A 27972-nucleotide genomic window follows, 5' to 3' on the forward strand; every position below is an offset into this window, starting at 1 on the left:
AGATTGTCTTCATCATATAAAGAAAAGACGGAGAAGAAGAATTGACCAAAAGAGTTAAAAGATGTGGAGCACAGTGACACATTCGAAAGACTTGGAAGCAAAATTTCTCAAAATGAAAGAAACGTGCAATACTGAAGTGTTAGAGGATGCTGTTAAAATTGACGAAAAGCTGCAACGGCTATCTAGTTACAGAGAAGTGCTATATATATGTCCAATGTTTATATAAAATTGGGACTATTATGAACTAGTATAATAGTCCCAGTATAAAGGCAGCACATAATCAGTAACAAGAAAGGCTGTTATATATATATTGTATGTTTTTGACAGCAGTAATTTTAGAAGATATTCAGTGGCACGGTGACGGAATATTTTAGGCAAAATTAAAGTGTTTAAAGATCAATTAAAATTCTATAGAAAGATATATGGTCTAGCTCTTTATATTATGACTGAGTTAATTCACTCTCTCTCGCTCTGCGCGCTGCCGTATTTCTCTCCTGTACTCTGCTCGGTCTATTTTTCTCCCACACAACCTGCTCGCTCTTTCTGTCTCGTGCATGTCTCTCTCCGCTTTTCTCACATATATGAGCTGTTTGTCTCGCACACACACTGTGCTCTCTATCGCAGATTTTTTTTTTTAATTTAACCCAAATGAAAACAACAATATGTTTATCAATATGTTTCCTTGCAGCCGGTATTTATAAATATAATTTATTTTATTTAAGGGAAGTTGCACAGTGCGTGAACGGAACTGTACGGTTTTCTAATATTTTTATCATTCGGGAGACTGTCAGACATTCCAAAAATTAAAAAAAACACGCTCAGTTGGTTGATGGAAACTGAGACTACTATAACAAGGATTTGTATAGTTGTTTGATGAAATCAAATGTTAAGTATATCGATTGAACGTTTTGGCTGCAACTGAGTTTTGGTAATCAAAACATTCTATGTGTGATTATAATTATGAATCAATCAAATAATGAAAACGACAAGAATTATTTTCAAGTTCTACTTTTTGCGGGTGATCGACGCCAGTGCATTTTATTCGCATTTATTTTTTAATTCATTTAACCACCGAGTTGGACCTAGGACGTTGTTGTCGTATGTTGGTAAGATGGGTTTTAGTACTATCGGTAAGAGATAAACCCACGTACCGAAAAATGTATTGTAAACAAACCAAAAAATATTGTGATGTCTTCCCAGAATCAGTATAAAAAACAAATATTACGGTAAATCTTAATTTTCAAAATATAATTTTTTGACAATTGAATTTTGTAAAATGAATCTATTACAAATTAAATGTTACAGTTAATGTGAAACGGCTGCAAATCCTGAATCTCAGAGTTCGTCAGATTTTTATAAACATGGACAGAAATGGGTGTTTACACATATTTGAAAATACCTAAAGTACAGACATTCAGGTGCGGATCCAGCCATTTAAAAAGAGGGTGGGGATGGTTCTAACTATAAGTTCCCATTCAAATTATTTGATCTGCAATAAAAAAAAAAAAGGGGGTTCTGACACCCCTCCCCACCCCACCCACTTGGGCACTCCCCCCACTGGACATTTTTGAAAGGAAAGGAGAGAACCGGATTATTTCTTTACATTAGAAATTTAAACATATTTTACATTTAAAAAAAATAAGATCTCTTTTATCATGTGTATATTTTATTTCCCCCATTTTTTTGCTATAATTATGAAATATTTTATTTTCCCCATTTTTGCGCTACAATTATGAAATCATCAGGCGACTGTGGTATATTTAACAGATTTGATGCTAACGGTAGCTGAAAATGACGTTAAAGAGCATTACCTCTTGAAAGGCTAAAATATATAGGTGCTTGTTTTCGAGATATTAGCCATTGAAATTTTAGAAAGAAAATATACTGTTTTGACTTTTCAAAGCAGTTATGTATCATTGACAAGTTTAAGTTCTTAAAAACTATTAAAAAATAAAATTTAATAAGATTCCTACAGATGGCTTATCATTATACATGTAAAAGATTCAATCTAATATAGACAACATAAGTTTGCAGTTTTAACAGTGTTATCATGCTGTCATTTTCCTGATTTTTAATCGAAAGTGAACCGTTTCAGTATTTGTTTTATTCTTTTTTTTGTGTGGCCGTCCATCTCACTCTGTTATTCAGTCTTCATACGAGAACACATATGAAACTTTGCTTTCAACAATTTTTAATAAAACATAACTATTCACATTTATTTAGGCGCTCAATTAAGCAGAGGAAGTTCCCTTTGTATTGTGAATCTATTAAGATATCAGAAATTCATTACTGGCTGAATCAGCTCAGTGTTGGATCGTTTTTTAACATCTCCCGATCGTACTACGAGAACATTATGGTCAATGCCTTAGTAGTTAAACACTCCCATTTGTTGTAGCAGGGACTTTCTATACTAAGTATATACTAGTATAGAAAGTCCTTGGTTGATGTTATATACATGTCTGTTCAGCTTTCAACAATCATGATTGAAATTCAAGGTCCACGATACAAAAAAAATCTTACGTTTTAATCTTGCTTTATATATGTTTTTTTTTAACTAACCAGTTTAATTTCTAACAAAAATAACTTTAAATACAGATAATAATTGTTTGCATAAAAATTTCTCCCAGGATCCCTCAATGCTGATGTTTCTTAAAGTTAGGAAATCGAAGGAAAACAAGTTATTTTTAGCCATTTTAAAAATCAGCTGTCATAATGTGCCCCCCAAACCCCTATCTTAGGGGCCTCAATCGGTGGCCCCAATACCCCTGCCTCCCCTGAATTTGAACCCCAGTTACGGCCCTGATTTAAGAAAAATGGGGGTCAATGGGCAAATTTTTTAAAGGCATTTAAAGGATAAAACCAGAGGCTTCCTAAAATCTGACAAAAATCCCAAAGTCATACCATCATGATCCCATTCAAAACTCCTTATTATTCCCATACTGACGAAGTTAAAGGGGACTGAAGGTTAAAATTATTGAGTCAGTCAAAACTGCTTTACACATATTATTTTTTTCATTGTAAAAGATACAATGTTTATTGATTGGAATTTTATAAGTATAATGGTATGATGTTGTCATCTCTGCGTCATTCGAAGACACATTGGTTTCCAGACAATAACTTTAGTTAACGTAAATGGATCTCTTTGAAATTTAATAAGAAGGTTCAATACCACAAAAGAAAGGTTGGTTGATTTTTATGGATGATGGTCCCAACTGTGAAGGAATAAGGGGCCAAAAAGGGCCAAAAAACAAGCATTTTTGTAGTTTCTGGACAATAGCTTGTACATGTATGTAAGAGTATGGATCTATCTGAAATTGTACTACAAGGTTCCATACTACAAAGGAAAGGCAGGGAGCGGGTGTGGGGGTAATTGCTCCATGGGGGGATTCATAAAGTTTTGGAGGTTCCATCTTTTTTCTAAATTTTTTATAAAGTTTCAAGAAGAAATCTTTAATTGCACAGTATTGACCAATAGATTTGTAAGATATTGATATTTGTTTTGTGTCAGAAACCTATATTATGTCAAAAATTTTATAACAATCCAAATTCAGAAAGTATTAAGCTTAAATAGTGTGTCCAAATCTTCAGGGTTCAACCTCTGCTGTCGTATCAGGCTGCGCTCAGCAAAACATTTTATTGGTGTATAGTTTTATTATTACAAGTTACAGATCAAGATAAAATTTTGATATGTCTGGCGATTTTGTGCAGAGTTATCCTTGAACTTAGTAAATTCACTCTAGTAATCAATTTTCACCATTTCTTTTTTCGTCATGCTTGAAAATATTATGGAATTGATATTCGTTATAAAGTTTACATCATGACAAGTTATTGATCAAGTAAGCGTTTTGTTTCTGTACAATGATTTTTTAACCAGTAGGGGAGAATGCTTGTTATATAAGTGATACATTGTGATACAGATTCTGAAAAAAACATGTTCCTCTAAAGAAGTTTCATAATTTTTTAACAAATTATTGGTACAATGCTTTTCTAAATCATCTGCACTAAAACCAGAGGACCAATAATGACCATGCTTGCCAAGGGTGATCCTCAGGCTATCTGGTATAAAATTATTTGATCCCAGCAACCAACCCCATGGCTACTATGGCTAAAAATGAAACAAAGAATCAAAATATGGGTTGAATGTTAATAATTTTCAATAGAAAGCACTACATGTATTTGAAGAGAAAAGATGCTCAGATCTCCATACATATTAAGTTGCTCATCTCATCAAAATTTATCAGATGAAGGCAAAAAAGAAGTACTGTGAATCCATTATTATTCATTGGATATAAAGTTTTGTGAATTTTGTGTACTCAGTAATCACAAATTTCAATGTACTACAAATTGCATATTTTCTGTATTGAATGTATTTAGACTTTGGCAAAACCACAAAATCAAATATTTATGAAAATGCAAGTTTTCTTTAATCCACAAAACTTGGTACTCATGAAAATAAATGCACAGGCCTTAAATAAGATATTTATATAAAATTTACCATTTTTAACACTCTTATTGAATAATAAAGTAAGGAGTATTTGTATAATAGCTAAGCAGCAACTATCTAAAAAAGTCTGAAATAACATAAATGAAAGCACCTACAATTTATAGGTCATAGTACATGTATGTCCTGAAAAGTGTAATAGACAGCGATAGACAGTAACTGCTGACAGCAACATGATCAGCGAGAGAATATTGTCTTAATTATTTGATAATGGGGGAATAATAAGTTGATGATGGCGGTGCACACTCATAAAACAGGTCAAGATTATATCCAAAAACACTGAAAACCCTTGTCAAAAGGGAAAAATTTGGTTGTTTAAGAAATCTTGTAAAACTCAAGATTTAAAAGTAAAGGTGAAATGTACCAGGTATCTATAAATTTTTTTAGATAACCTTTTATTCCAGTAATAGATTATAATATTTTTTATCAATGAAAAAAGGTTTGCAAATCATTTTCAAAGAAAAGCTGAATATTTTTGCTGAAAAATATAATAAGACATACTTGTGCATGTACCATTCAAAATTGTCTGACTTTAGTCGAAAAAGCGAGACATAGCTATCTTTCATTCCGTTGGTGTCATTGTCGTCGACGGCAGCCACAATTATTCACTCTGTGGTTAAAGTTTTTGAAATTTTAATAACTTTTTTGAACTATCCTGGATTTCTGCCAAACTTGGACAGAAGCTTGTTTATGTTCATGGCGTAAATTTTGTACAAACAAAATTCCATTTTTTCTGTATTTTACTTATAAATGGACATAGTTTTTCTGCCAGGAAACATTACTTTCACTCTGGTTAAAGTTTTTAAAATTTTAATAACTTTCTTAAACTATCCTGGACTTGTACCAAACTTGGACAGAAGCATGATTCTAATCATAAGATATTATCAAGAAGTAAATTCTGTAAAAAAGTTTAAAAGTTAAGTACAGTAGAATTTCAACAGTTGATCCAGTGGGAGGGTTCCAGGTGTTGGAACCCCCCTATTTTATCAATGCATTCGAATATAGACATATAGTTGGTTGGTAACCCCCTTTTTTTCTCCTGGGTTGGGGATCCCCCCTTTCCCCTTTTGTTGGTGGCTGGATCCGACCCTGAAATTTTACTCTTTAAGCTTAATAACTAAAATACATTTTTTTAAATCTTTCTTTGTCTCTGAATACATGTACAAACTTGATATCACATTACTAGCATTTCATAAAAAATCAGTATCAAAGCTGCTTCACTGCTTTATCATGTTTATCAATTTATTTTAAAGAAAATATTTTTTTTCTTTCTTTATGGACTATTTTTAAAATACCTAACGTAACGGTACCCAAATTGCACCGAGTATCCAAATTGCACCTATTTAGCAAAACGAGCAACGAAAACCTTACAAGATTTCCTAGAGACTAAACCATTTGTATTTTTATGATTTGATACTAAGCACATCTTTCAACATAGGTAAAACTATTTAGATATGCACAAAACATTCACAGTATTTATCAACAGATGAAGTGTTTACTGAAAAAGCAAAATGGACTGAAACGTCGCCATGCGACATCATCAAAACGTCATCTTTTTAAAATGAGCAAATACAATATGTTAAAAGTATTCATTTAAAAAAAAAATGAAGAGTAAACATGGACTTATATCCAATTGTTTAAAATAATTGAAGAAATTAAACAAAAGCTCTGTTATTAGACTTTTGACGATATGAATTTAAGCATGGATGCAATTTGGGTACCCCTCATTTCAGAATCATTGATGGTTTGGAGGTCAGTTTAGACCAATTTTTCTATGATTCCATATGGAATAAAAAACAAATTGGTGTATCTTTATAATAAAGAAGGATACGGCTACAAAATAAACACAGAATGGACATTTTTGTCGTTATCATAAAAAAACGTAGATGAAAAAACTGTCAAAATAGGTGCAATTTAGGTACCGTCACGTTATATAAAAATGTTTGGTAGAAAAGTTGATGTATTGATGAGATTTATAATGATTTGTCTTGTTATGTATCTATGATCATGATTATGAATAGTTATGAATAATTGATCAACATTTATTTGTTTTACTACAGACAATATATTGTAAATCAATAATAAATCTGGATGTAAGCTTCTTATGATACTTTTATGTTTTTCTTATTATTGAACAGTTGTATTGTTGCTTATGATTCACAGCTGTAACTTGGATTAATATGTTGATATTTTATATTGATCCTTTTACAAATTTTACTCTGCTATGAACTTTGAAAATGTGTCAATTTATTGCTTTCTTGAAGTAAATAATTGAGATCAGTGACATTTCTTTTGGAATAATACAGATTAATTAATAATACAGAGATTGTGTAGGATGGACATTATAATACCTTGAAGATCCTCTAACTCAGGGACTAAATAGTTTACAGTTTTGTTTTTATTATCTGTATTGATTACTTTAATAAGTTGTAAATTAATAGATAACCTTTTTCATAAACATGTTTATCATTTCTATGAGTGACAAGTTATGACCTATATGAAATGGCAATCTCCTTTATCCTCATCAATATATGTTTGTTTTAAATTAACAGATTTGATGTATCTTTTATGTAAGTTTTCACATTTAACATTTCACATTTTACTTGTAGCAAGATGTAAAATGGTAGTTGTTTAAAAAGGAACAGCTTGTTGGTAAGTTAACATCATGTTACAAGCTAAGTTCATGTTTAAAAGGAGTAGGTTCAGTAAACTGCAGCCACTTTCATTTTTGACAAAAAACATCTGAAAAATGTTGATTTTTTGCATATTTGATAGATTTTACATATTAAAGCTTAACTTGGAGGGTGTTTAATGACTTAATCAGTTGAGAACTTTCACATAAACTCATTGAATTAATTGAAATAGACACTTAAAAAGGGGTCAAAATATTTCGTTAGATGAACCTGAAATTTGAGGCCAAATTCAGCCCTTACTGGACCTATTCCTTTATACACAATACTACATGTATACTATGCATGTTCAGTGTTGTTCATCATTGTTGTCTATGTTTATCTGGGTGTTTTTTTATGCCCTAACAGTAGTGGAGGGGTCAATAATTTTATGTTTCCGTTCTTTAATTTAAGGAAGCCTTAACCAAATTATATGAAACTTATTATTCACATTACTTATTACCTCAAAATACAGATCAAGTTTGAACTTTTGGGGTGTCACTTTTACTGTTCTAGAGTCATGTCCCCTTACAAATTAAAAAAAATGCTCTGTTTGCCTCAACCAAATGCTATGAAACTTATGCTCAATGCTTAAACTTATAACCATAAAAAAAAGATCAAGTACAAATTTGAGTATGGTCTCTTCTACTGTTTTGAGTTGTGGTCTGTTTTTCAAGTAGTAAAAGCAAAAAGTCATCTATATTTGGTGTATGGAATGATTGTAGGATGTACATGTCAGTCAGGTGGGTATTATATGACCATTATCTCATTTTCATGGTTTATTGGTCAATGTTAAGTTTCTTGTATGGGTCTGGTCTTATAATACAAATAGCAATAGATCAGCTATATTTGGTTTGTGGAATAGTTGTAAGGTGTACATGTTTGACAGACAGGATTTATCTGACATTGATGTCATAATCATTTAAAAATTTAAAGTCTATGTGATGCTTGAAGTAAAACTTTTACCTTTGATACTTTCAACATAAAATAGATGGTCAGCAAAGCAAGTGTTTCAATTCAGCATGTGCACTCTTATTTTTGAAAAGCCTATGACTTTTGTCGCATAAAGCTTGTCTCAGGGATAGTTATCCAGCTGACTTCTTGAAAGCTTTATAATTAAGAAGAATGGACCCACTGACTACTTAAAGAGTGGGCCTGCTCTGGTCACGATTCCCGATATGATCAACCAAATTTTTCCCAGAAAAGAGGAGGGGGGGGCCTTAGAAGACCTAGATGCTTCATACTTTGTATATAGATGCCTTATGTTAAGAAATGATCGTCTGTCACATGCTTATTGTTCTTGACTACTTGTCAGACTGTTTTCACTTAACCTCGACTTCATTTCATGGATCAGTGTCAAAGTTAAAATTTGGTGGTCAATAGATATAGGAAGAATCCATATATATCAGATACTATAAGCAATACGTCTAGTATATTTGGTGTATAGAAGGACTGAAATGTGAACATGCCCAACTGGCAGGTGTCATCCAACCTGTACCTCATTTTCATGGTTCAGTGGTATAGTTAAAGTTTTTGTCTCGCTTGATGGAGTCATAAAGAGAGACATAGGTATGCTGTTTCTGGCGTCCGTGGCGGTGACAGCGGCAGCATCAACAATGTATTAGTTTGTAATTAGGTCTAGTTTATGGTGAACTGCTAATGGTAAGTCAAAGATATTTGGTATGCAATTGTATAAGTTTTGGCACATCTCATTACCATGGAGATTATTTGACACTGCCCTCTTAGTTGATTGAGATTGGTCTATTGATTTTGAAACTTCAGCTTAGTTTTCATGTATAAGTTTGTGATTTAGGTCAGTTTATGGGGAAACACTAGTTGTAAAGTAATAGTAATTGCATTGGTATGCAGTTATATAAGCATCAGCACATCTCATTATCACGGAGATTATTTGGTACCGCCCCCGCATTGGTGGTCTATTGACTCTGAAATTTTTGCTTAGTTTTAATGTATTAGTTTGAGATTAAGTCAGTTTATAGGGAACCACTAGTTGTAGGTTAATGATAATTGGTATGCAGCAGTTGTATAAAGATTGTAAAACCTAATTTCCATGGAGATTATTTGGCCCCGCCCCCTCAGTCATAGTCTTTTGACGTTGAAACTTTTGCCTAGTTTTCATGTATTAGTTTGTGATTAGGTCAGTTTATGGGGAACCAGTAGTGGTAGGTCAATGATACTTGGTATGCAGTTGTATTAACATTGGCACACCTCATTACCATGGAACATTTTTTACCCTCCCCCTCAGTTATGGTTTATTGACTTTGATTTGAAATTTTGCTTAGTTTAAATGTATTAGTTTGTGTTTAGGTTTGTTTAAAGAGAACTACTTGTGATAAGTCAATGGTATTTGGTATGCAGTTTTATAAGTATTGGCACATCTCATATCCATGGAGATTGTTTAGCTATTTACCTCCAGTAATAGTTGATTGACTTTGAATATTTGCTTAACTTAAATGTTAAAGTGTTGCTATTTTTTATTTCAACATTAGCATTATCGAACAAACAAGAGGCTCTCAAGAGCCTGAATCGCTCACCTTAATTCTTTTGGTTAAATCTCTCATCAATGATTATTTTGGCTTTTCAATTTATTTAAATGTTTTTTTGGATCGTCCTATTTTCTTCAAAAGCAAAAAAAAAAATCATTTTCTCCAATGTTCTATTTTAGCCATAGAAGCTATGTTTCTTGACATACAAGGAAATAAAATATAAAATTTATACTAGATACTATGAAACTCATTTAGCCTAAGTTTGGCTGAAATTGATACAGCAGTTTCGAAGGAGAAGAATTTTTGAAGTATGTCAACATGATGAACAAATTGTGAAAAAAATCTTTAAAGGGCAATAACTCCTTAAGGGGTCAATTGACAATTTTGGTCAGATAGACTTATTTGTAGAACTTACTTTGCTGAACATTATTGCTCACTTTAAAGTTTATCTCTATCTATAATAATATTCAAGATAATAACCAAAAACTCAAAATTTCCTTAAAATTATCAATTCAGGGGCAGCAACCCAACAACGGGTTGTCTGATTCATCTGAAAATTTCAGGGCAGATAGATCTTCACCTGATAAACAATGTTTCCCATGTCAGTTTTGCTCTAAATGCTTTGGTTTTTGAGTTATTAGCCAAAAACTGAATTTGACCCCTATGTTCTATTTTTAGCAATGGCGACCATGTTTGTTGACAGATCAAAACCTCGGATACAATTTATAAACTAGATACCTAAGGAACATTCAGTTAAAGTTTGGAAGTATTTGGCCCAGTAGTTTCAGAGGAGAAGATTTTTGTAAAAAATAACTAAGATTTACAAAAAATGGTTAAAAATTGACTTTAAAGGGCAATAACTCCTAAAGGGGTCAACTAACCATTTTCGGTCATGTTGAATTATTTGTAAATCTTACTTTGCTGAACATTATTGCTGTTTACAGTTTATCTCTATCTATAATAATATTCAAGATAATAACCAAAAACTCAAAATTTCCTTAAAATTATCAATTCAGGGGCAGCAACCCAACAACGGGTTGTCTGATTCATCTGAAAATTTCAGGGCAGATAGATCTTCACCTGATAAACAATGTTTCCCATGTCAGTTTTGCTCTAAATGCTTTGGTTTTTGAGTTATTAGCCAAAAACTGCCTTTGAACCCTATCTTCTATTTTTAGCAATGGCGACCATGTTTGTTGACAGATCAAAACCTCGGATACAATTTATAAACTAGATACCCTAAGGAACATTCAGTTAAAGTTTGGAAGTATTTGGCCCAGTAGTTTCAGAGGAGAAGATTCTTGAAATAGTTTACGACGACAGACGACGACGACGGACGATGACGGACGCCAAGTGATGGCATAAGCTCACTTGGCCCTTCGGGCCAGGTGAACTAAAAAGCAAGACATATCTCTGTGATAACAGTTTATTGTGTTTTGGTCTGCCTTTTTATACTGTATGCAAAAGGTCATCTATATTTGGTGTATGGAATGATTGTAGGGTGCATATGTCCTACTGGCAGGTGTCATCTGATCTTGAAGTCTTTTTCATGCTTCAGTGGTCAAAGTCAAGTTTTTGGGTTTTTTGTCTTTTTTTCTATTACTAAATGCAATAGGTCAACTATATTTGGTGTATGGATATATTTTATGATGTAAAATTGAGAATGGAAATGGGGAATGTGTCAAAGAGATAACAACCCGACCATAGAAAAAACATCAGCAGAAGGTCACCAAAAACTGCCTTTGAACCCTATCTTCTATTTTTAGCAATGGCGACCATGTTTGTTGACAGATCAAAACCTCGGATACAATTTATAAACTAGATACCCTAAGGAACATTCAGTTAAAGTTTGGAAGTATTTGGCCCAGTAGTTTCAGAGGAGAAGATTCTTGAAATAGTTTACGACGACAGACGACGACGACGGACGATGACGGACGCCAAGTGATGGCATAAGTTCACTTGGCCCTTCGGGACAGGTGAGCTAAAAAGCAAGACATATCTCTGTGATAACAGTTTATTGTGTTTTGGTCTGCCTTTTTATACTGTATGCAAAAGGTCATCTATATTTGGTGTATGGAATGATTGTCAGGGTGCATATGTTCTACTGGCAGGTGTCATCTGATCTTGAAGTCTTTTTCATGCTTCAGTGGTCAAAGTCAAGTTTTTGGGTTTTTTGTCTTTTTTTCTATTACTAAATGCAATAGGTCAACTATATTTGGTGTATGGATATATTTTATGATGTAAAATTGAGAATGGAAATGGGGAATGTGTCAAAGAGATAACAACCCGACCATAGAAAAAACATCAGCAGAAGGTCACCAACAGGTCTTCAATGTAGCAAGAAATTCCTGCACCCGGAGGCGTCCTTCAGCTGTCAGCCTAGCAAGTATTATTTGACCTTAATGTCATTTTCACGGTTAATTGCTCAGTGTGAAATTTTTGTGTTTTGGTCTGTTTATTTTTAGCTATAAGCAATAGGTCATCTATATTTGTTGTATGGAAGGATTGTAAGCTGTGCATGTCTGCTTGGCATGTTTCATCTGAACTCGACCTCATTTTCATGGTTCATTGGTCAATGTTAAGTTTTCTTGGTTATGTCTGTTTCTAAGAAACTATAAGCAACATATCAACTATATTTAGTGTATTGAATGATTGTAAGGTGTACATTAATTTTGTGTTAAGATTATATGACCTTGATCTCATTTTCTTGAATCATGTTAATTTTATGTGATAGTTGTAGTAAAGCTTTATAGTAAGGACTATCAGTTAATTACTATTTATTTTATTCTTTGTAGGTAATGGCTGGTGTGGTTTATGACTATCTATCATTTGTGGCCAATGATGTGATTTTCTTCAGTGATGATGTTCAAACTACAACGATAGCTGTAGCCATAGCTAGTTCTTTATGTTGTTCTATAGTGTGGGCAGTGTTTCATATCATAAATGTTGTACAGCCTACTAAAGGAACAGTTAAAGCCAAATCAGCAACTCTATCTATTTATACTGGTAAAATTCATGCTTCAAGGAAATCTTGTCAACCAGTGAGTTTTTTAGTTTTTTTAGTCAAATGGTTTAATTAACTTATTTGTATGATGCCATGCTTGAAAAACTTAACCACACCACAATTGCTTAATCTTTATTTGATAAAACTAAAGGTTGGAAAGAGGTTAACAGTTTCACTTTTTCTGGGTTTTAATCTTTTATCAAAGTTTATTGAATATTAAAGATATTTTCTCCATTTTGACAAAATGTTCCACAACTGGTCATGAATTAATATAAAATGTTTTTGTTCCATTTGATGTAACAATTTCAGAAAGTCATAAATTTTAATATATGCATAAATAAAAAAGGTAAATGTATTTGCATAACACCTATTCATAACATAGAAAATGTTTATAAGTGATTTTGTACCCAATGGTCTTTTCATTACATTCATTGCTTGATCATGACAAAAGACTGCCGACTATTTCAAGCAGTTATTAAGGTTAACAGGCATAAGGCCGTACGGTGACCTATAATTGTTAATGTTTGTGTCATTTTGGTCTTTTGTGGATAGTTGTCTCATTGGCAATCATACCACATCTTCTTTTTTATATAACATGGCTGTTGTTTTGCATACTCATAAATGAAACAATTGATAAAATTCTTGTCTCAAAGTCATATGTTGAAGTGTAAAAAATCCAGTCTTACTTTTTTATGCCCCACCTACTATAGAAGAGGGGCATTACGTTTTCTGGTCTGTGGGTCCATTCGTTAGTTCGTCTCTCCAGTTTCAGGTTAAAGTTTTTGGTCAAGGTAGTTTTTGATGAAGTTGAAGTCCAATCAACCTGAAACTTAGTATATATGTTCCTTATAATATGATCTTTCTAATTTTAATGTCAAATTAGAGTTCTGTCCCCAATTTCACGGTCCACTGAACATAGAAAATGATAGTGCGAGTGGGGCATCCATGTACTGGGGACACATTCTTGTTTTTAAATTTTAGCATACACATGATAAGAAAATTCAGGATTAACTGCTTTGAATACCAGTAGTTAAAATCAAAGGTTTGAAAGATTTTGAGTTTCTGTCCTCATTGATCTTGATAAGCTTAAACATTTAGAAAAATTGCTTCATATGCTGAAAATCTTGGACCCCCCCCTTAGAATATTTGGTGTAATTCAATCATAATATATATATTTTCTGCTGTATAAATTGTGTCTTGTCTATGGATATCACATTGTATGTGTACACATTATATTTTTGTGTAGGTATGTCTAGACGGTTCATTCTTACTACAGCAGGATGAAGTTGAGGTGCCATGTGTAAGGTTTGTGTCATGCATAAAGTTTTTATTCTATTTAAACAACATAGCTCATTTATTACATAACATAGTTTGATTGATTCCATTACCACATATTTTGATTGACAGACAGCAAAAAAGAGTCATTCAAGATTTGTTTTATTTCCAAACTTGAATGACTGCATGGGCTCTCTCTGTCAACTTTGCAACAATGTGTAGGAAAACAAATGAAAGACTTGATTTAACACAGAATTACAAGATTATAGCATAAAATTATGTAATATCAAGAATTGTGTGCTTCATTTTTATATGACCCCAAAAAAAATTTGGGATCGTATAATGGTATAATGTCGTCGTCTGCATTGTTGTCGTCCGAAGACACATTGGTTTCAGGATAATAACTTTAGTTTAAGTGAATAGATCTTTATGAAATTTTTTCAGAAGGTTCAATACCGCAAAATGAAGGTTGGGATTAATTTTGGGGATGATGGTTCCAACTGTTTAGAAATTAAGGGCCCAAAACAAGCATTTTACTAGTTTCAGGATAATAACTTGTGTACAAGTATTTTAATTGCTCTGAAATTATATTGCAATGTTTAAAACCACAAGTAGAAGGGGCCAAAACAAGCATTTTTCTAGTTTCCAGACAATAACTTGTGTGTAATTGTATGGATCTCTCTGAAATTGTACCACAACGTACCATATAACAAAGGGGAGGCTGGGATTAAGTTTTGGGTTAATTGCCCGAAATATGTAGGATTTAGGGGCCTAAAAAGGGCCAAAAAGAAGCTTGTTTTTAGTTTCTAAACAATCATGAAGATAGCTTGTGTTTAAGTGTATGGATCTCTCTACAATTGTACTAAAAGGTTCAATACCACAAAAGAAAGCATGGGATTGAGTTTAAGGGTTATTGCTCCAATGGGGGTTTCAAAAAGTGGGTGGGATTTTTTGTTTACCATTTTTTAAGGGATTCCTTTTTTTCAAAATTTTTCAAATTTCAAATTTTGAAAAGTTTCAAGAAGAAATATTCAATTGCACAGTATTGTGCAATAGATTTGTAAGATCTTTGACCTCATTATTTTGTGACAAAAACTCATATTATGTAAAAAGAAAAATTAATCACAATCCAAATTCAGACAGTATCAAGCTTGAATATTGTGACCATATTTGCCCCAGCTGTTCAGGATTCAACCACTGGGTCGTATATAGCTGTGCCCTGCAGAGCACCTGGTTGTATTTCTAAAAGTCCTGACTACATATTGTTTTAAAGTCACCTGAAACTTGTTCCAGAAATGCATTTGTGAAAATGTGAACAGAAAATGCATGAAAAAAAGAATACTTGATATATGAAGTTAGTACAACTAACATACCGTCCTTGATTCCAATCCGAGTTTTTGTCCATACAATACCAGTATTCATAGCCTGGTGCTGTTCCAAGTAGTTTTCTTTTTCTTGAGAAGTATTTGTTTTACCTGTTCAGTCACTATAAAGTGTTACAATTCATATTTAAACGCCACACATACATAGTGACCAAACCTGAAATTTACGCATTTTTGACATTTTTGTGGGACTATCATACACAATTTAAAAAATGTCGTTTTATTGTCAATATAACAGATATATATTCATAGAACAAAGAACAAAAAAGTGAACAGTAATCTTCATGTATGCAGATCTAGGATAAATTTTTAAAAGGGGAGTATAACCAGGGGCGCCAAACTATAAAATTCTGCTTTGACCAGAATTGTAGACTTTATAAGGGGTGACTGTGACCCGGGTCACCTTCCCCTAAATTAACTTCTGAAATTAAAGGTATTAACCACAGGGCCTTTAAACTCTTAAGTTTCATATTTCTGGTCTGTGGTGATAAATAAACATGACTTTGAAAAAGCAAGAACTATAAGCTTCAAGTTAAGTGACGTCTATTAAATTGTTTGAAATAATTATGAACTCTACAGGAAATGAGCTTACATTGCCTCAGGGAAAAGGGGGGGGCTCCTGTATAAATGTCTCCTCACAGTGCGTTCTTAAAATTATTTGATATCAACGTGATCGTTTTCATGATGAACAATGAGCGAATAATGACAAAATCATGTAATTTTATTCTCTAAAATAAGTAAAATATAATTAAAACTTTTCGTTGAACTCAAAATGATGATCGATGAAAAATCTGCTGATTCATATCGTATTATTCTTATTTCTGACTATGACTATGATGATGCTTTGTAAAAATAAAGAAACTTGACTTACCGGTTTGCTACCATTATATTTGCCATTGTTAATGTCATGTCCAAAGCAGAATATTAATGAAACGCATGCAATAATTCCTTTTCAATACCTTGTGCAAGAGAACGCCATGTTTACTGCACTGTGACAAAATTTCAAATGACGTAATGCAGCCTGTGACGACAAGTGTGATTTGCATGATTCGACGCGAAAAGAGAAGTTCGTTTGTTATTTTCTTTATTATTGTAGTGATTTTAATTTTTTAGCTCACCTGGCCCAAAGGGCCAAGTGAGCTTTTCTCATCACTTGGCGTCCGGCGTCCAGCGTCGTCCGTCGGCGTCGTCCGTCGTTAGCTTTTACAAAAATCTTCTTCTCTGAAACTACTGGGCCAAATTTAACCAAACTTGGCCACAATCATCATTTGGGTATCTAGTTTAAAAAATGTGTCCAGTGACCTGGCCAACTATCCAAGATGGCCGCCATGGCTAAAAATAGAACATAGGGGTAAAATGCAGTTTTTGGCTTACATGGGGTAAAAATGTTTATCAGGTCAAGATCTATCTGCCCTGAAATTTTCAGATGTGTCGGACAACCCATTGTTAGGTTGCTGCCCCTGATTTGGTAATTTTAAGGAAATTTTGCTGTTTTTGGTTATTATCTTGAATATTATTATAGATAGAGATAGACTGTAAACAGCAATAATGTTCAGCAAAGTAAGATTTACAAATAAGTCAACATGACCTAAATGGTTAGTTGACCCCTTTAGGAGTTATTGCCCTTTATAGTCGATTTTTAACCATTTTTCGTAAATCTTTGTTATAAGTATTACAAAAATCTTCTCCTCTGAAACTACTGGGCCAATTTAAACCAAACTTGGCCACAATCATCATTGGGATATCTAGTTTTAAAAATGTGTCCCATGACCCGGCCAACTATCCAAGATGGCCGCCATGGCTAAAAATAGAACATAGTGGTGAAATGCAGTTTTTGGCTTATAACTCAAAAACCAAAGCATTTACAGCTAAACTGATGTGGGGTAAGATTATTTATTAGGTTAAGATCTATCTGCCCTGAAATTTTCAGATGAATCAGACAACCCATTGTTGGGTTGCTGCCCCTGATTTTGTAATTTTAAGGAAATTTTGCTGTTTTTGGTTATTATCTTGAATATTATAATAGATAGAGATAAACTGTAAACAGCAATAATGTTCAGCAAAGTAAGATTTACAAATAAGTCAACATGACTAAAATGGTCAATTGACCCCCTAAGGAGTAATGGTCCTTTACAGTCAACTTTTAACAATTTTCATAAAATTTGTAAATTTTTACTAACATTTTCCACTAAAACTACTGGGCCAAGTTCATTATAGATAAAGATAATTGTTAGCAGCAAGAATGTACAGTAAAGTAAGATGTACAAACACATTACCATCACCAAAACACAAAGTTGTCATGAATCCATCTGCGTCCTTTGTTTAAAATTCACATAGTCATAGACCAAGGTGAGCGACACAGGCTTTTTAGAGCCTCTAGTTTTTAAATTACCGATAAACAGAATAAAGGATTCGGGCTCACCTGATATTTTACTGTGATAAAGTCAGTATCAAAAACAAAAAGTCCTTTATTCTATATATAATGAATAGTCGACTAAACAGTGAATCATTTAAAAAAAATCAACCTGTATTTTTATTACTTTACACCATCTCTGCTGGGAAAGGCTATAAAAAGGGAGAGGACATATATTTTTTATTTCATAGAATAATGGTTTTGTATCAATTTCTATAATTCATGATGATATTATTAATGTTATTCTAGATGTGGCAAGTACTATGCTGATGCCAATTGTAGATTTGTAACCTGTAAACAGTGCTGTTTTTCTGTTACTGCTTGTAACTTCCATCACCTCAATAAAGATATTAAAGGTCGTCAGTATAGGTCAGATGGTCAACAACAGCTACAAGAGATTGATCTAAGGTACAGTGTTAATTAATATGTTGAGTATAATATCTTTATCAAGCTCTTCCTGAATTTTCAATAATTAATCTAAAATTTGAGTTGATCATATCACTGTAATAGATAATCACAATAATTTGTGTTGTACAGTATAAAATTTAGATGACAGTTATATTTGTTTTTCAGTCAGTGTCAAATACAGCAGTGTCCAGAAAGACTTGGATTTATTGGTGCTCAGCTTACTTTACTTAATCTTGCTCAGAATAAACTTACTAGCTTACCTTCAGAAATAGGATGTTTGAGAGGCCTTACAGATTTGTTTATTGACCACAATAATATTACTATCATACCTGTAAGTCAGTAGTTTTGGTAAAATTAGAAAAAAAGGTTTTATGTATGTTAATAAAAGTTTTGAATAAGTGAGACAAAGCTACCTTACTAGTGGTGATAAATTTAATGCTAAAAACCCTACATTTGTAAGAAAAATATATCAGTGTTTTGTTACAATACTTCCAATGACTGGCGAAATGGTTATACCACTGTGATATGTGAAAGATGTCCTTTCTTCACCCCTGTCAGTGATTTTTGAAATATATATGTTTCTTTCTCATCAAGTCCTACTACCTTAAAATCTATGAATTCTACTTTATTTATCTGAGGTTTTTTTTGCTAAGATCTGATCTGCCAACCAACAATATATTATGAACTTTCAGGTACTTTTACTTTTGAGACAATTGGAATTTATTAAATAATATTAGAACTTGTTTACTGTTTTTTAATCAATGGCAAATTATAGCCTCTCTTAGATTTTTGGCAAATATTAATTCTTTTATAAGCATATACAAATCAGCATTTTTACTAAGAAGAGACTTTTTCTGCTATGAAAAAAACATAAACATAAAAAACAAGGATTTATGCAGCAAATGTTGGGTGTCTAGCTATATACTCTACCATGCATTGAATTTAAACAAATGTGTATTATATCTCAGTCTTTTACAGCCTGAGTTAGAAAACTAACACAACTAATCCAAGGCCGTAACTTCCTTTGAGGCAGGGGAGGCAGTTGCCTCCCCTGAATTTTCTACACCATTTTTTTTTGAAGTAATAAAATGAAGTATTGACAATATGTACACGAAGAACTCGAATTGATATATTTTTACCATAGTTTCAACAGTGTTATCATGAAATGTGATATATGTCATTTTCCGGATTTTTAATCGATAGTGAAACGTTTCAGCATTATTATTTTTTTCGTGTGGCCGTCCGTCATTTTATTCTTTATTCTTATGAGAACACATATGAAACTTTGCTTTTGACATTTTGAATAAAACTTAACTGTTCACATTTATTAAGGAGCTCAATTAAGCATAGGAAGTAAGTTCCCTTTGTACTGTGAATCTTTTCTGATATCAGAAATTTGTTACCAGCTTAATCAGCTGTTGGAATATTTGTTTAACATTTCCTGATCGTACGAGAACAATTATGTCATAATGGGCAATACCTTATTAGTTTAACACTCCTATTCGTTGTAGCAGAATATTATCTGGTTGTCTGTTCAGCTTTCAACGATATTGAAATTCAAGGTCCTCGATAAAAAGAATACCTTGTGTTCTATAATCTTGATGTATATGTTTTTTTACCTTACCAGTTTGATTTCTAACAAAAATATATTTAAATACAGATAGTAATTGTTTGCATAAAAATTACTTCCAGGATCCAGCAATACTGATGTAAATCGAAGGAAAACGGGTCATATTTAGCCACAGATTTTATTGAGAGAAAACCAAAAGAAATCTGTGGTCACGATGTATTTAATGTTAATAATTATAGGCCAAAGTACAGCCTTCAGGAGGGACCATTCGATCACCCCGAACAGCAATCTCAGCTTGTTTTAGCATAAAAATTGCTTCAAGCAATACTGATGTTTCCTAAAGTAAGGAAATCCAAGGAAAAAGGGCCATTTTTAGCCATTTTACTGAGAGAACAAAAAATCGGCGGAGGGGGGCTGCGTGCCCCATCCCCCTATCTTGGGGGCCTCAATCGCCCAAAACCCCCAAACCCCTGCCTCCCCTGAATTAGAACCCTAATTACGGCCCTGTAATCATGTTATAAGTACCTTCCAATCAAATTCTCATTCAATCTACATATATTTATGTTTTATCTAAAAACTTTTTTTATACGACCGCAAATTTTGAAAAAATTTTCGTCGTATATTGCTATCACGTTGGCGTCGTCGTCGTCGTCCGAATACTTTTAGTTTTCGCACTCTAACTTTAGTAAAAGTGAATAGAAATCTATGAAATTTTAACACAAGGTTTATGACCATAAAAGGAAGGCTGGTATTGATTTTGGGAGTTTTGGTCCCAACATTTTAGGAATTAGGGGCCAAAAAGGGCCCAAATAAGCATTTTCTTGGTTTTCGCACTATAACTTTAGTTTAAGTTAATAGAAATCTATGAAATTTTGACACAAGGTTTATGACCACAAAAGAAAGGTTGGGATTGATTTTGGGAGTTTTGGTTTCAACAGTTTAGGAATTAGGGGCCAAAAAAGGGCCCAAATAAGCATTATTCTTGGTTTTCGCACGATAACTTTAGTTAAAGTAAATAGAAATCAATGAAATTTAAACACAATGTTTATGACCACAAAAGGAAGGTTGGTATTGATTTTGGGAGTTTTGGTCCCAACAGTTAAGGAAAAAGGGGCCAAAAGGGTCCAAAATTAAACTTTGTTTGATTTCATCAAAATTGGATAATTGGGGTTCTTTAATATGCCGAATCTAACTGTGTATGTAGGTTCTTAATTTTTGGTCCCGTTTTCAAATTGGTCTACATTAAGGTCCAAAGGGTCCAAAATTAAACTTAGTTTGATTTTAACAAAAATTGAAACCTTGGGGTTCTTTGATATGCTGAATCTAAAAATGTACTTAGATTTTTGTATATTGGCCCAGTTTTCAAATTGGCCCAAATCGAGGTCCAAAATTAAACATTGTTTGATTTCATCAAAAATTGAATAATTGGGGTTCTTTGATATGCCAAATCTAACTGTGTATGTAGATTCTTAATTTTTGGTCCAGTTTTAAAATTGGTATAAATTAAGTGCAAAGGGTCCAAAATTAAACTAAGTTTGATTTTAACAAAAATTAAATTCTTGGGCCTCTTTGATATGCTGAATCTAAACATGTACTTAGTTTTTTTATTATGGGCCCAGTTTTCAAGTTGGTCCAAATCAGGATCTAAAATTATTATATTAAGTATTGTGCAATAGCAAGTCTTTTCAATTGCACAGTATTGTGCAATGGCAAGAAATATCAAATTTCACAATATTGTGAAATTGCAAATTTTTTTTTAATTAAGAGTTATCTTTCTTTGTCCAGTATAGTAAGCAAGAAATATCTGCAATAATTTTTTTTAATTGGAGTTATCTTTCTTTGTCCAGAATCAACTTAAATCTTTGTTATATACAATATACAATGTATATTCACTTTTTACTACCAACTGATAAATTTAAATAATCTTTACCATTCAGTGATAACAAGCAGTTTTTTTACATCTTAATATTTTATGATGTATTTAAATGAGTAGTAATTGTTGCAAACTCCATTAGAATATTTTAATTGAAATTAGTTTTGGAATAAGGGAAAGGGGGATGTGATTAAAAAATTGGGTTCAATTTTTCTCATTTGATAATAAAAATAAAAAGAAAATTTCTTCAAACATTTTTTTGAGAGGATTAATATTCAACAGCATAGTGAATTGCTCTAAGAGAAAACAAAAAATTTAAGTTCATTTAAATACATTCATTCTGTGTCAGAAACCTATGCTGTGTCAACTATTTAATCACAATCCAAATTTAGAGCTGAATCCAGCTTGAATGTTGTGTCCATACTTGCCCCAACCGTTCAGGGTTCAACCTCTGCGGTCGTATAAAGCTACGCCCTGCGGAGCATCTGGTTGAAAATGATAATGGTGTTGATAAATTTGAATTTGAATGATGAAAGTAATTTTTATCATTGTCTGTTAAGAACAAAGTTTTATATAAATATGTCTCAGTATTCCTCTTTATATTTCAGGATTCACTTGGATCATTAGTCAATCTAGAATCACTCAACCTATCATTTAATCAAATATATACATTACCAGGTAAGATGACCAAGATTGTAATAGTTATACTCAAAAAGGTCGTTGATTTGATTTACTGCAAACCAAATTATTTTCTAATACTTTTCGCCTTTTCTAGATAACTTCAAGGACAATTTATTTTTGCAGATACCTTATTCATGTTTAGCCCCTTATAGAGAACTTCAAGGGCAATTTATTTTTGCAGATAATTTATTCAAGTTAAGTCCTTTCACAATACTCTAACTTTGTTTTCTTTTAGTTTAACAAAAGTATTATAAATAATTTAATATGATACGGCTAAGTAGATATAAAAAGATGTGGTATGTGCCAATGAGACAACTCTTCATTCAAGTCACAACTTGTAAAAGTAAACCATTAGAGGTCAAAGTACAGCAATTAAAGGTCAGTTTAGACTTTCACTATGTTGACGTCACTTGTACCATTCAGGTATTATACCCTTCAGCATATATACAGAAATTTTTTCTTTTCAGATACAATCTGTTCTTTGCAAAACTTAAAAGTGCTTAAAGCTGACCATAACAATATGGAAGATATACCAATGTGTATTGGTCAGCTACATCATCTTGTTAAACTGTATTTAGAGTAAGTTACTATATAGGTTTTCTTTTATTATGAAATAGATGGTATAATATGGGTTCATATTGGCCCAAAAAATAGATACCTGTATATAAACTATCTTGATTTTCAGAATCCAATGTTGAATCCTTGATTAATACAAAAACATTACAGATTGAAAGTGTACCACTCTCATGGATTATAAAGCCATTGAATGATGGTAGAGGCAGCAAAATGTCAAAAATAGGCTAAATGTTTTATAAATCTGAATTATATAGAGAACAACTGCCACCCAAAATCATTAGATATCATTATAGAAGACTTTTCGAAAGAAAAATTGTATGAAAGCTTTGTTTGGACATTTTAATAGCAATTCAAAATAACTACATATCACCTTAGCATGACAATAACAATACAATTTCTGTACATGCGCGTCTGGCGTATAAAATTATAATCCTGGTACTTTTGATAACTAATTAAACTGATGTTTCATAATAACATTGAAATTGAATTAAAACCTTTTTATAATTATGTATGCTTTGTTTTATTACCTTCCATTTTCACGACGGCGACTTGACTTGTTTTCTACAGCAGTTTGTTCAAATTACCAAGGACGCATAACTAATATACATCCTTGAAATTACTGACCAGTTGAACAGTTTGGTTTTATAAAACTAATTGCAATAGACCACTTTCGAGTTCATCCGTCACCGGCAAAAACTCGTCAATTATGCACGCCTTTATGACGTTATTTACCAGATAGAGGGGCTCGCCTGTATCCCTGCACTATTTATGTTCATCAAGCGTCTTAGTGATCGTCTTTGTGCAGGATAAACTAGAAATAATGGTTGCTCTGTAGGTACTTACTGACAATTCCCTAATAACAGCAGTGTTGATTGTCAATTTTGAGAATTCAATTTGCCGAATAATTCGTACAATATAGAATTATAGTTTTCCAACCACTCGCTCAACATTGGAAGGAAGTGACGACGCCCCTAAACGCACAAATGACGGTGATAAAGGCATGTATAATTGACGAGTTTTTTGCGGTGACAGATGAACTCGAAAGTGGTCTATTGGTTCAGAATTTTGTATAAGTTGCAATAGATGGAGAGCAACACTAACATGTAACTCAAAAAAATTGTTAAACCATAAAATATGTACCCTAAAAAAATCCAATCAATAGAATACCAAAAATAAATATTTGTTTTCTCTTTTTAAAAAGAAATCTAAAATGAAAAAGCATTTCCATGACTAGCATTTCACAAAATACAATGTTAAGCAATCCAGCAATGCAAATAAAGACCAGTAGCTATTGAATGTTTACTTATGATTAGATATTGTATAACGACAAATACTGTAAACGCAACAGTTAGTGTGTAATCTTTGACAAAAAGGGAAATTCTAATTGCTAATAATGACAAATCGCTACTAAAATTATAAATGCAAGTTTTTATGATTGTGAGTTTGAGACTGACACATTTTTGCATGAATAAAAACAGCTCCATACTTTCTGAATTTACAATATATCTAAAATACAATTGAATGGTTTATTTTCAGATACAATAAACTCAAATACTTCAACATAATATGTTCCTCACTAGGACACCTTGAGGTAAAGTTTATTATCATTAATTTAATCATATAAAAAAAAAAAAAAAAAGTTTAACTGTCTCTTAAATTCAGCATACATGATATGTTTTGTATTGGTTGTATGCTTCAAAGAATGGTACAGATGCATATGTATCATAGTGATTTAGTTTGACCTATAGTTGTTAATGTCTGTGTCATTTTGGTCTCTTGTGGACAGTTGTCTCATTGGCAATCATACCACATCTTCTATTTATATCATTTGTAGATCTGCATTACCTAAATTTTATGCCTGAATGACTTTCTTTGTCTGGAATTTAATGAAAATTCATATCTTTAGGATTCAGTTGGTATTCTTGTGATACACTGTATATGTGTTACAAAAAATGTACTAGATATATACTCCAAATCTTCCTGACTTTAATTTACAACTTATAGTGGGAGGAGAATTGTGCTTTGTTAAAATAATACAACCATATATATTTATATAAAACAAGGTATCAATAAGCTACAATGAACAAATTGTCAATATGAGGCACCAGAACAGATCTGGGTAATAATTAAAAAAATGAGAACAATAAAAAAAACAAAAATTAATATCAAATACGTAATAAAATGTGGCTGGAACATGCTCTCTTGCTTAAAACACATATTAACAAAAAACCTGGATGAAGTAACAAAATGGGAAAATCTAGTACAAGATGTTATCTATTAGGTACAATAAGAGTTACGTCCCATTGTATGGAAGTTTACATCAAAATTATTTTTCTTGGTTTTATCGTGAATTCAAGAACATGATGAAATATACAGATCAAAAATTTGTAAAGGTACTGAAAAATAAAAACATACATTAACAATATGTAGACAATATTGTATATTTGTTTTCAAGTACTGGTTTAATGTCTTTTAAAAGGCATAAACTAGCTTGGTAAGGCTTAAATTTTGGAAGGTCTGCCTAAATTTCTCTTGAACATGGTTTTTAAAGTAGTTTACTGGTAACGGAATTTTTTGGCTCCGATGGTAGCACATTTCTGGTAAATTTGGCACTGTTTAAAGTGAATGATTCCAGTTCTCTGGCACTTCTATTTTCCTTTATAGTTTAAAAAAAAAAGTTGTACGACATAACTAGAGTAATTAAATACCACAATGTTGTATATGTTTGAACATAGATGAACTCTTTATTACAGATCTTGGTATTAAATAATAACCCTGTTTCTACTCTCCCTGATGAGATCAGAAATATGATTCATCTTCATGAATTAGATGTCTCATCGTGTGATCTACACAACATTCCAAAGGCTATTTGTTATTGTCCAAATTTGGAGACACTTAATTTGTCAAACAATCAGTGAGTTTAATATAGCAATGGTTATGCTGTTTTATATTACAACTGTACAAATATTTAAAACATGCAACACATTTTATAGTTCCAATTCTACATTGTTTCTTGTTAAAAATATCTAAACATTTGTTCTATATGTAACTTGTTCTCATTTAAAATATAAATGGAAAACAAAATTTAATTGCAAGCTATGATGAGATTTTTAATATTAGGATCACCCTGTTGTGAGTATGTATCTCTTTCTTGAAATTTTGTGTTTTTATACAAGTTTAAAGAGACTGAACCACTTATGAGATGCCACTGCTATTTGGTATGCAATTGTTTGAACAATGGCATTTCTTATTTCTACTGAGGTAATAATTTGACCTTTGATGTCTTCAGATATGTTTCAATGATTTAGTATGTTTACATAGTTTACAAGATGAAATAGAGCTGTGAACCTCTGTGTACCAATTTACTTAATAAATGGCTGTCAGGTACTAAATATCAAGATATTTCAAATAAGTATCAATTTCGATAGTATAATGCAAATGTTGAAATATTAGTATTTTCATTAAAATTGATGTTTTAGATTGTCTGTGCTACCTGTTGAAATAGGACGGCTTCCCAGTCTAAAGAACCTACAACTCAATAATAACAAACTGCAGTACCTACCAACTACATTAAAAGTGGATAAATATGACAGTATCTCAGGTAATAAATGAGGATTTTTGTTTCTGCAAAGCATTGCTCTAAATTAGCCTTCATTAGAAACACTTGAGCTAGTAATTGGGAAAAATAAATGAGTTTATAAAACATCATTAACACAAAAGGCAAAAGGACCAAACTTTGACAGCCAAACCCGGCTAAGATCTCTTAAAGCCTCAACTTTTCAATAAGAAGTAACTCAACAAATCTCAGACTGTTAATTCAGAATGCAATATATTTATAGATTATCGTTGATCAACTCAAACCCTAACCCTAACCACTAATGATAATCTGTTTATCCCTATTTTACTTATGACAACGTTGTTAGTTTCATGTTCATTTCATTAACAACGGCACATGCTTCCTTAGTTTGAAGCGATAATTTTCATATATAACTTTATTTCTTATGGTAAAATTTAAAGATCTTTAAGGATCTTTTTTGAAGACAGGTCTTATTTTCCAGTTTCAGGAAATCAATTCCTGTTAGAAGACAGTTTGATTGAAGTATATACTCCAAATAATCTATTCCCATCGTTACTGGAGAAAGCTTTAAGATTCGTATGTAACCATGGGAACTACAAAATTGATATCCTACCACAAACATTACAAGGTAATTAAATAATATTAATTATGACAGACTAGAATTCATAACTAGTTTTCATTTTTTCTAATTAATCAAGAAACACAAGAATTTTACCTGCCTCCCAGTTTTATAAGCATGAGCAAAACATGGATCTTGTCATATTTGCAATAGGGGTAGTAGGTATATTTTTTCTGTATAATCCTGAAGAACTGAGTGGATTTCTTGGAAATTATCACATCAAAATATGGACTTTTCAATATTTATTCAAATTGGGGACATGGGGGTTTAAAACTTGTGAAATTTATTTGCTTATTTTATCTCATTTACTTTTAAACTAATTAATAAATTATTGTTCATTTTCATTTTAGATATTTTGACAGAAATAAAGACATGTACAGGATGTGGTCAGATATTTTTTACATATTATAAGTCTTCTATAGAATTACAACAGACAACACAGGGAACCATTCCATTTTACTCACAGATATGCTCACCACATAATACACAAATGTGTAATCAAACGTAACATTCCAATGTAAATCTATTGCAAATTACCAATATATATTATTAGCTTTTAACAGGTTGTGTATAATTTGTCACTTACAAATTCACCTACTATTCGACTTAATTTACCTGTATTTGGATTCAATATTATATATTTTGTACTTTATTTTGTGAGAAAGGGTCAGTCTTGAATTTAATTTTCAACAAAATTCAAAATTTTAGTTATATAGTATGCAGTATTTTGTTACTATAATGTTCAAATGGTTTCATTGTGGTTTTTCAATATTTATCAAAGGAACTTAATGGTCCACATCCATTTATACAGTTGAGATTAGAAGTTGCTTTTAACATAATCATGAAAGGGAAAATTGTGGAAAACTATATAACAAATAAGACTAGAAACAGTATACATATAATCTTTATGTTTATAGAAA

At 32.1% G+C, this 27972-nt stretch overlaps 1 protein-coding gene across 1 annotated transcript; it reads left to right on the forward strand.

Annotated features, from left to right (window-relative positions):
- The first annotated feature begins 1128 nt into the window (after positions 1 to 1128).
- Positions 1129 to 27972, forward strand: LOC134710356 (leucine-rich repeat protein soc-2-like). The gene is made up of 13 exons (XM_063570701.1): positions 1129 to 1226; positions 7111 to 7153; positions 12470 to 12715; positions 13925 to 13983; positions 17998 to 18156; positions 18322 to 18487; positions 22208 to 22277; positions 22748 to 22859; positions 24393 to 24447; positions 25610 to 25770; positions 26336 to 26457; positions 26915 to 27061; positions 27403 to 27972. Exons 3-13 carry the CDS (start codon positions 12473 to 12475, stop codon positions 27558 to 27560), a joined length of 1452 nt encoding a protein of 483 aa, XP_063426771.1. The 5' UTR covers positions 1129 to 1226; positions 7111 to 7153; positions 12470 to 12472; the 3' UTR covers positions 27561 to 27972.

The sequence above is a fragment of the Mytilus trossulus genome, chromosome 3 (genome assembly GCF_036588685.1).
Source record: "Mytilus trossulus isolate FHL-02 chromosome 3, PNRI_Mtr1.1.1.hap1, whole genome shotgun sequence".
NCBI lineage: Eukaryota > Metazoa > Mollusca > Bivalvia > Mytilida > Mytilidae > Mytilus > Mytilus trossulus.

Coding starts and splice junctions, on each gene's coding strand:
- LOC134710356 (XM_063570701.1), top strand. CDS start 12,473: ATGGCTGGTGTGGTTTATGACTATCTATCATTTGTGGCCAATGATGTG. Junction 18,488..22,207: donor ATAATATTACTATCATACCT/GTAAGTCAGTAG, acceptor TTTATATTTCAG/GATTCACTTGGATCATTAGT. Junction 26,458..26,914: donor TAAATATGACAGTATCTCAG/GTAATAAATGAG, acceptor CTTATTTTCCAG/TTTCAGGAAATCAATTCCTG.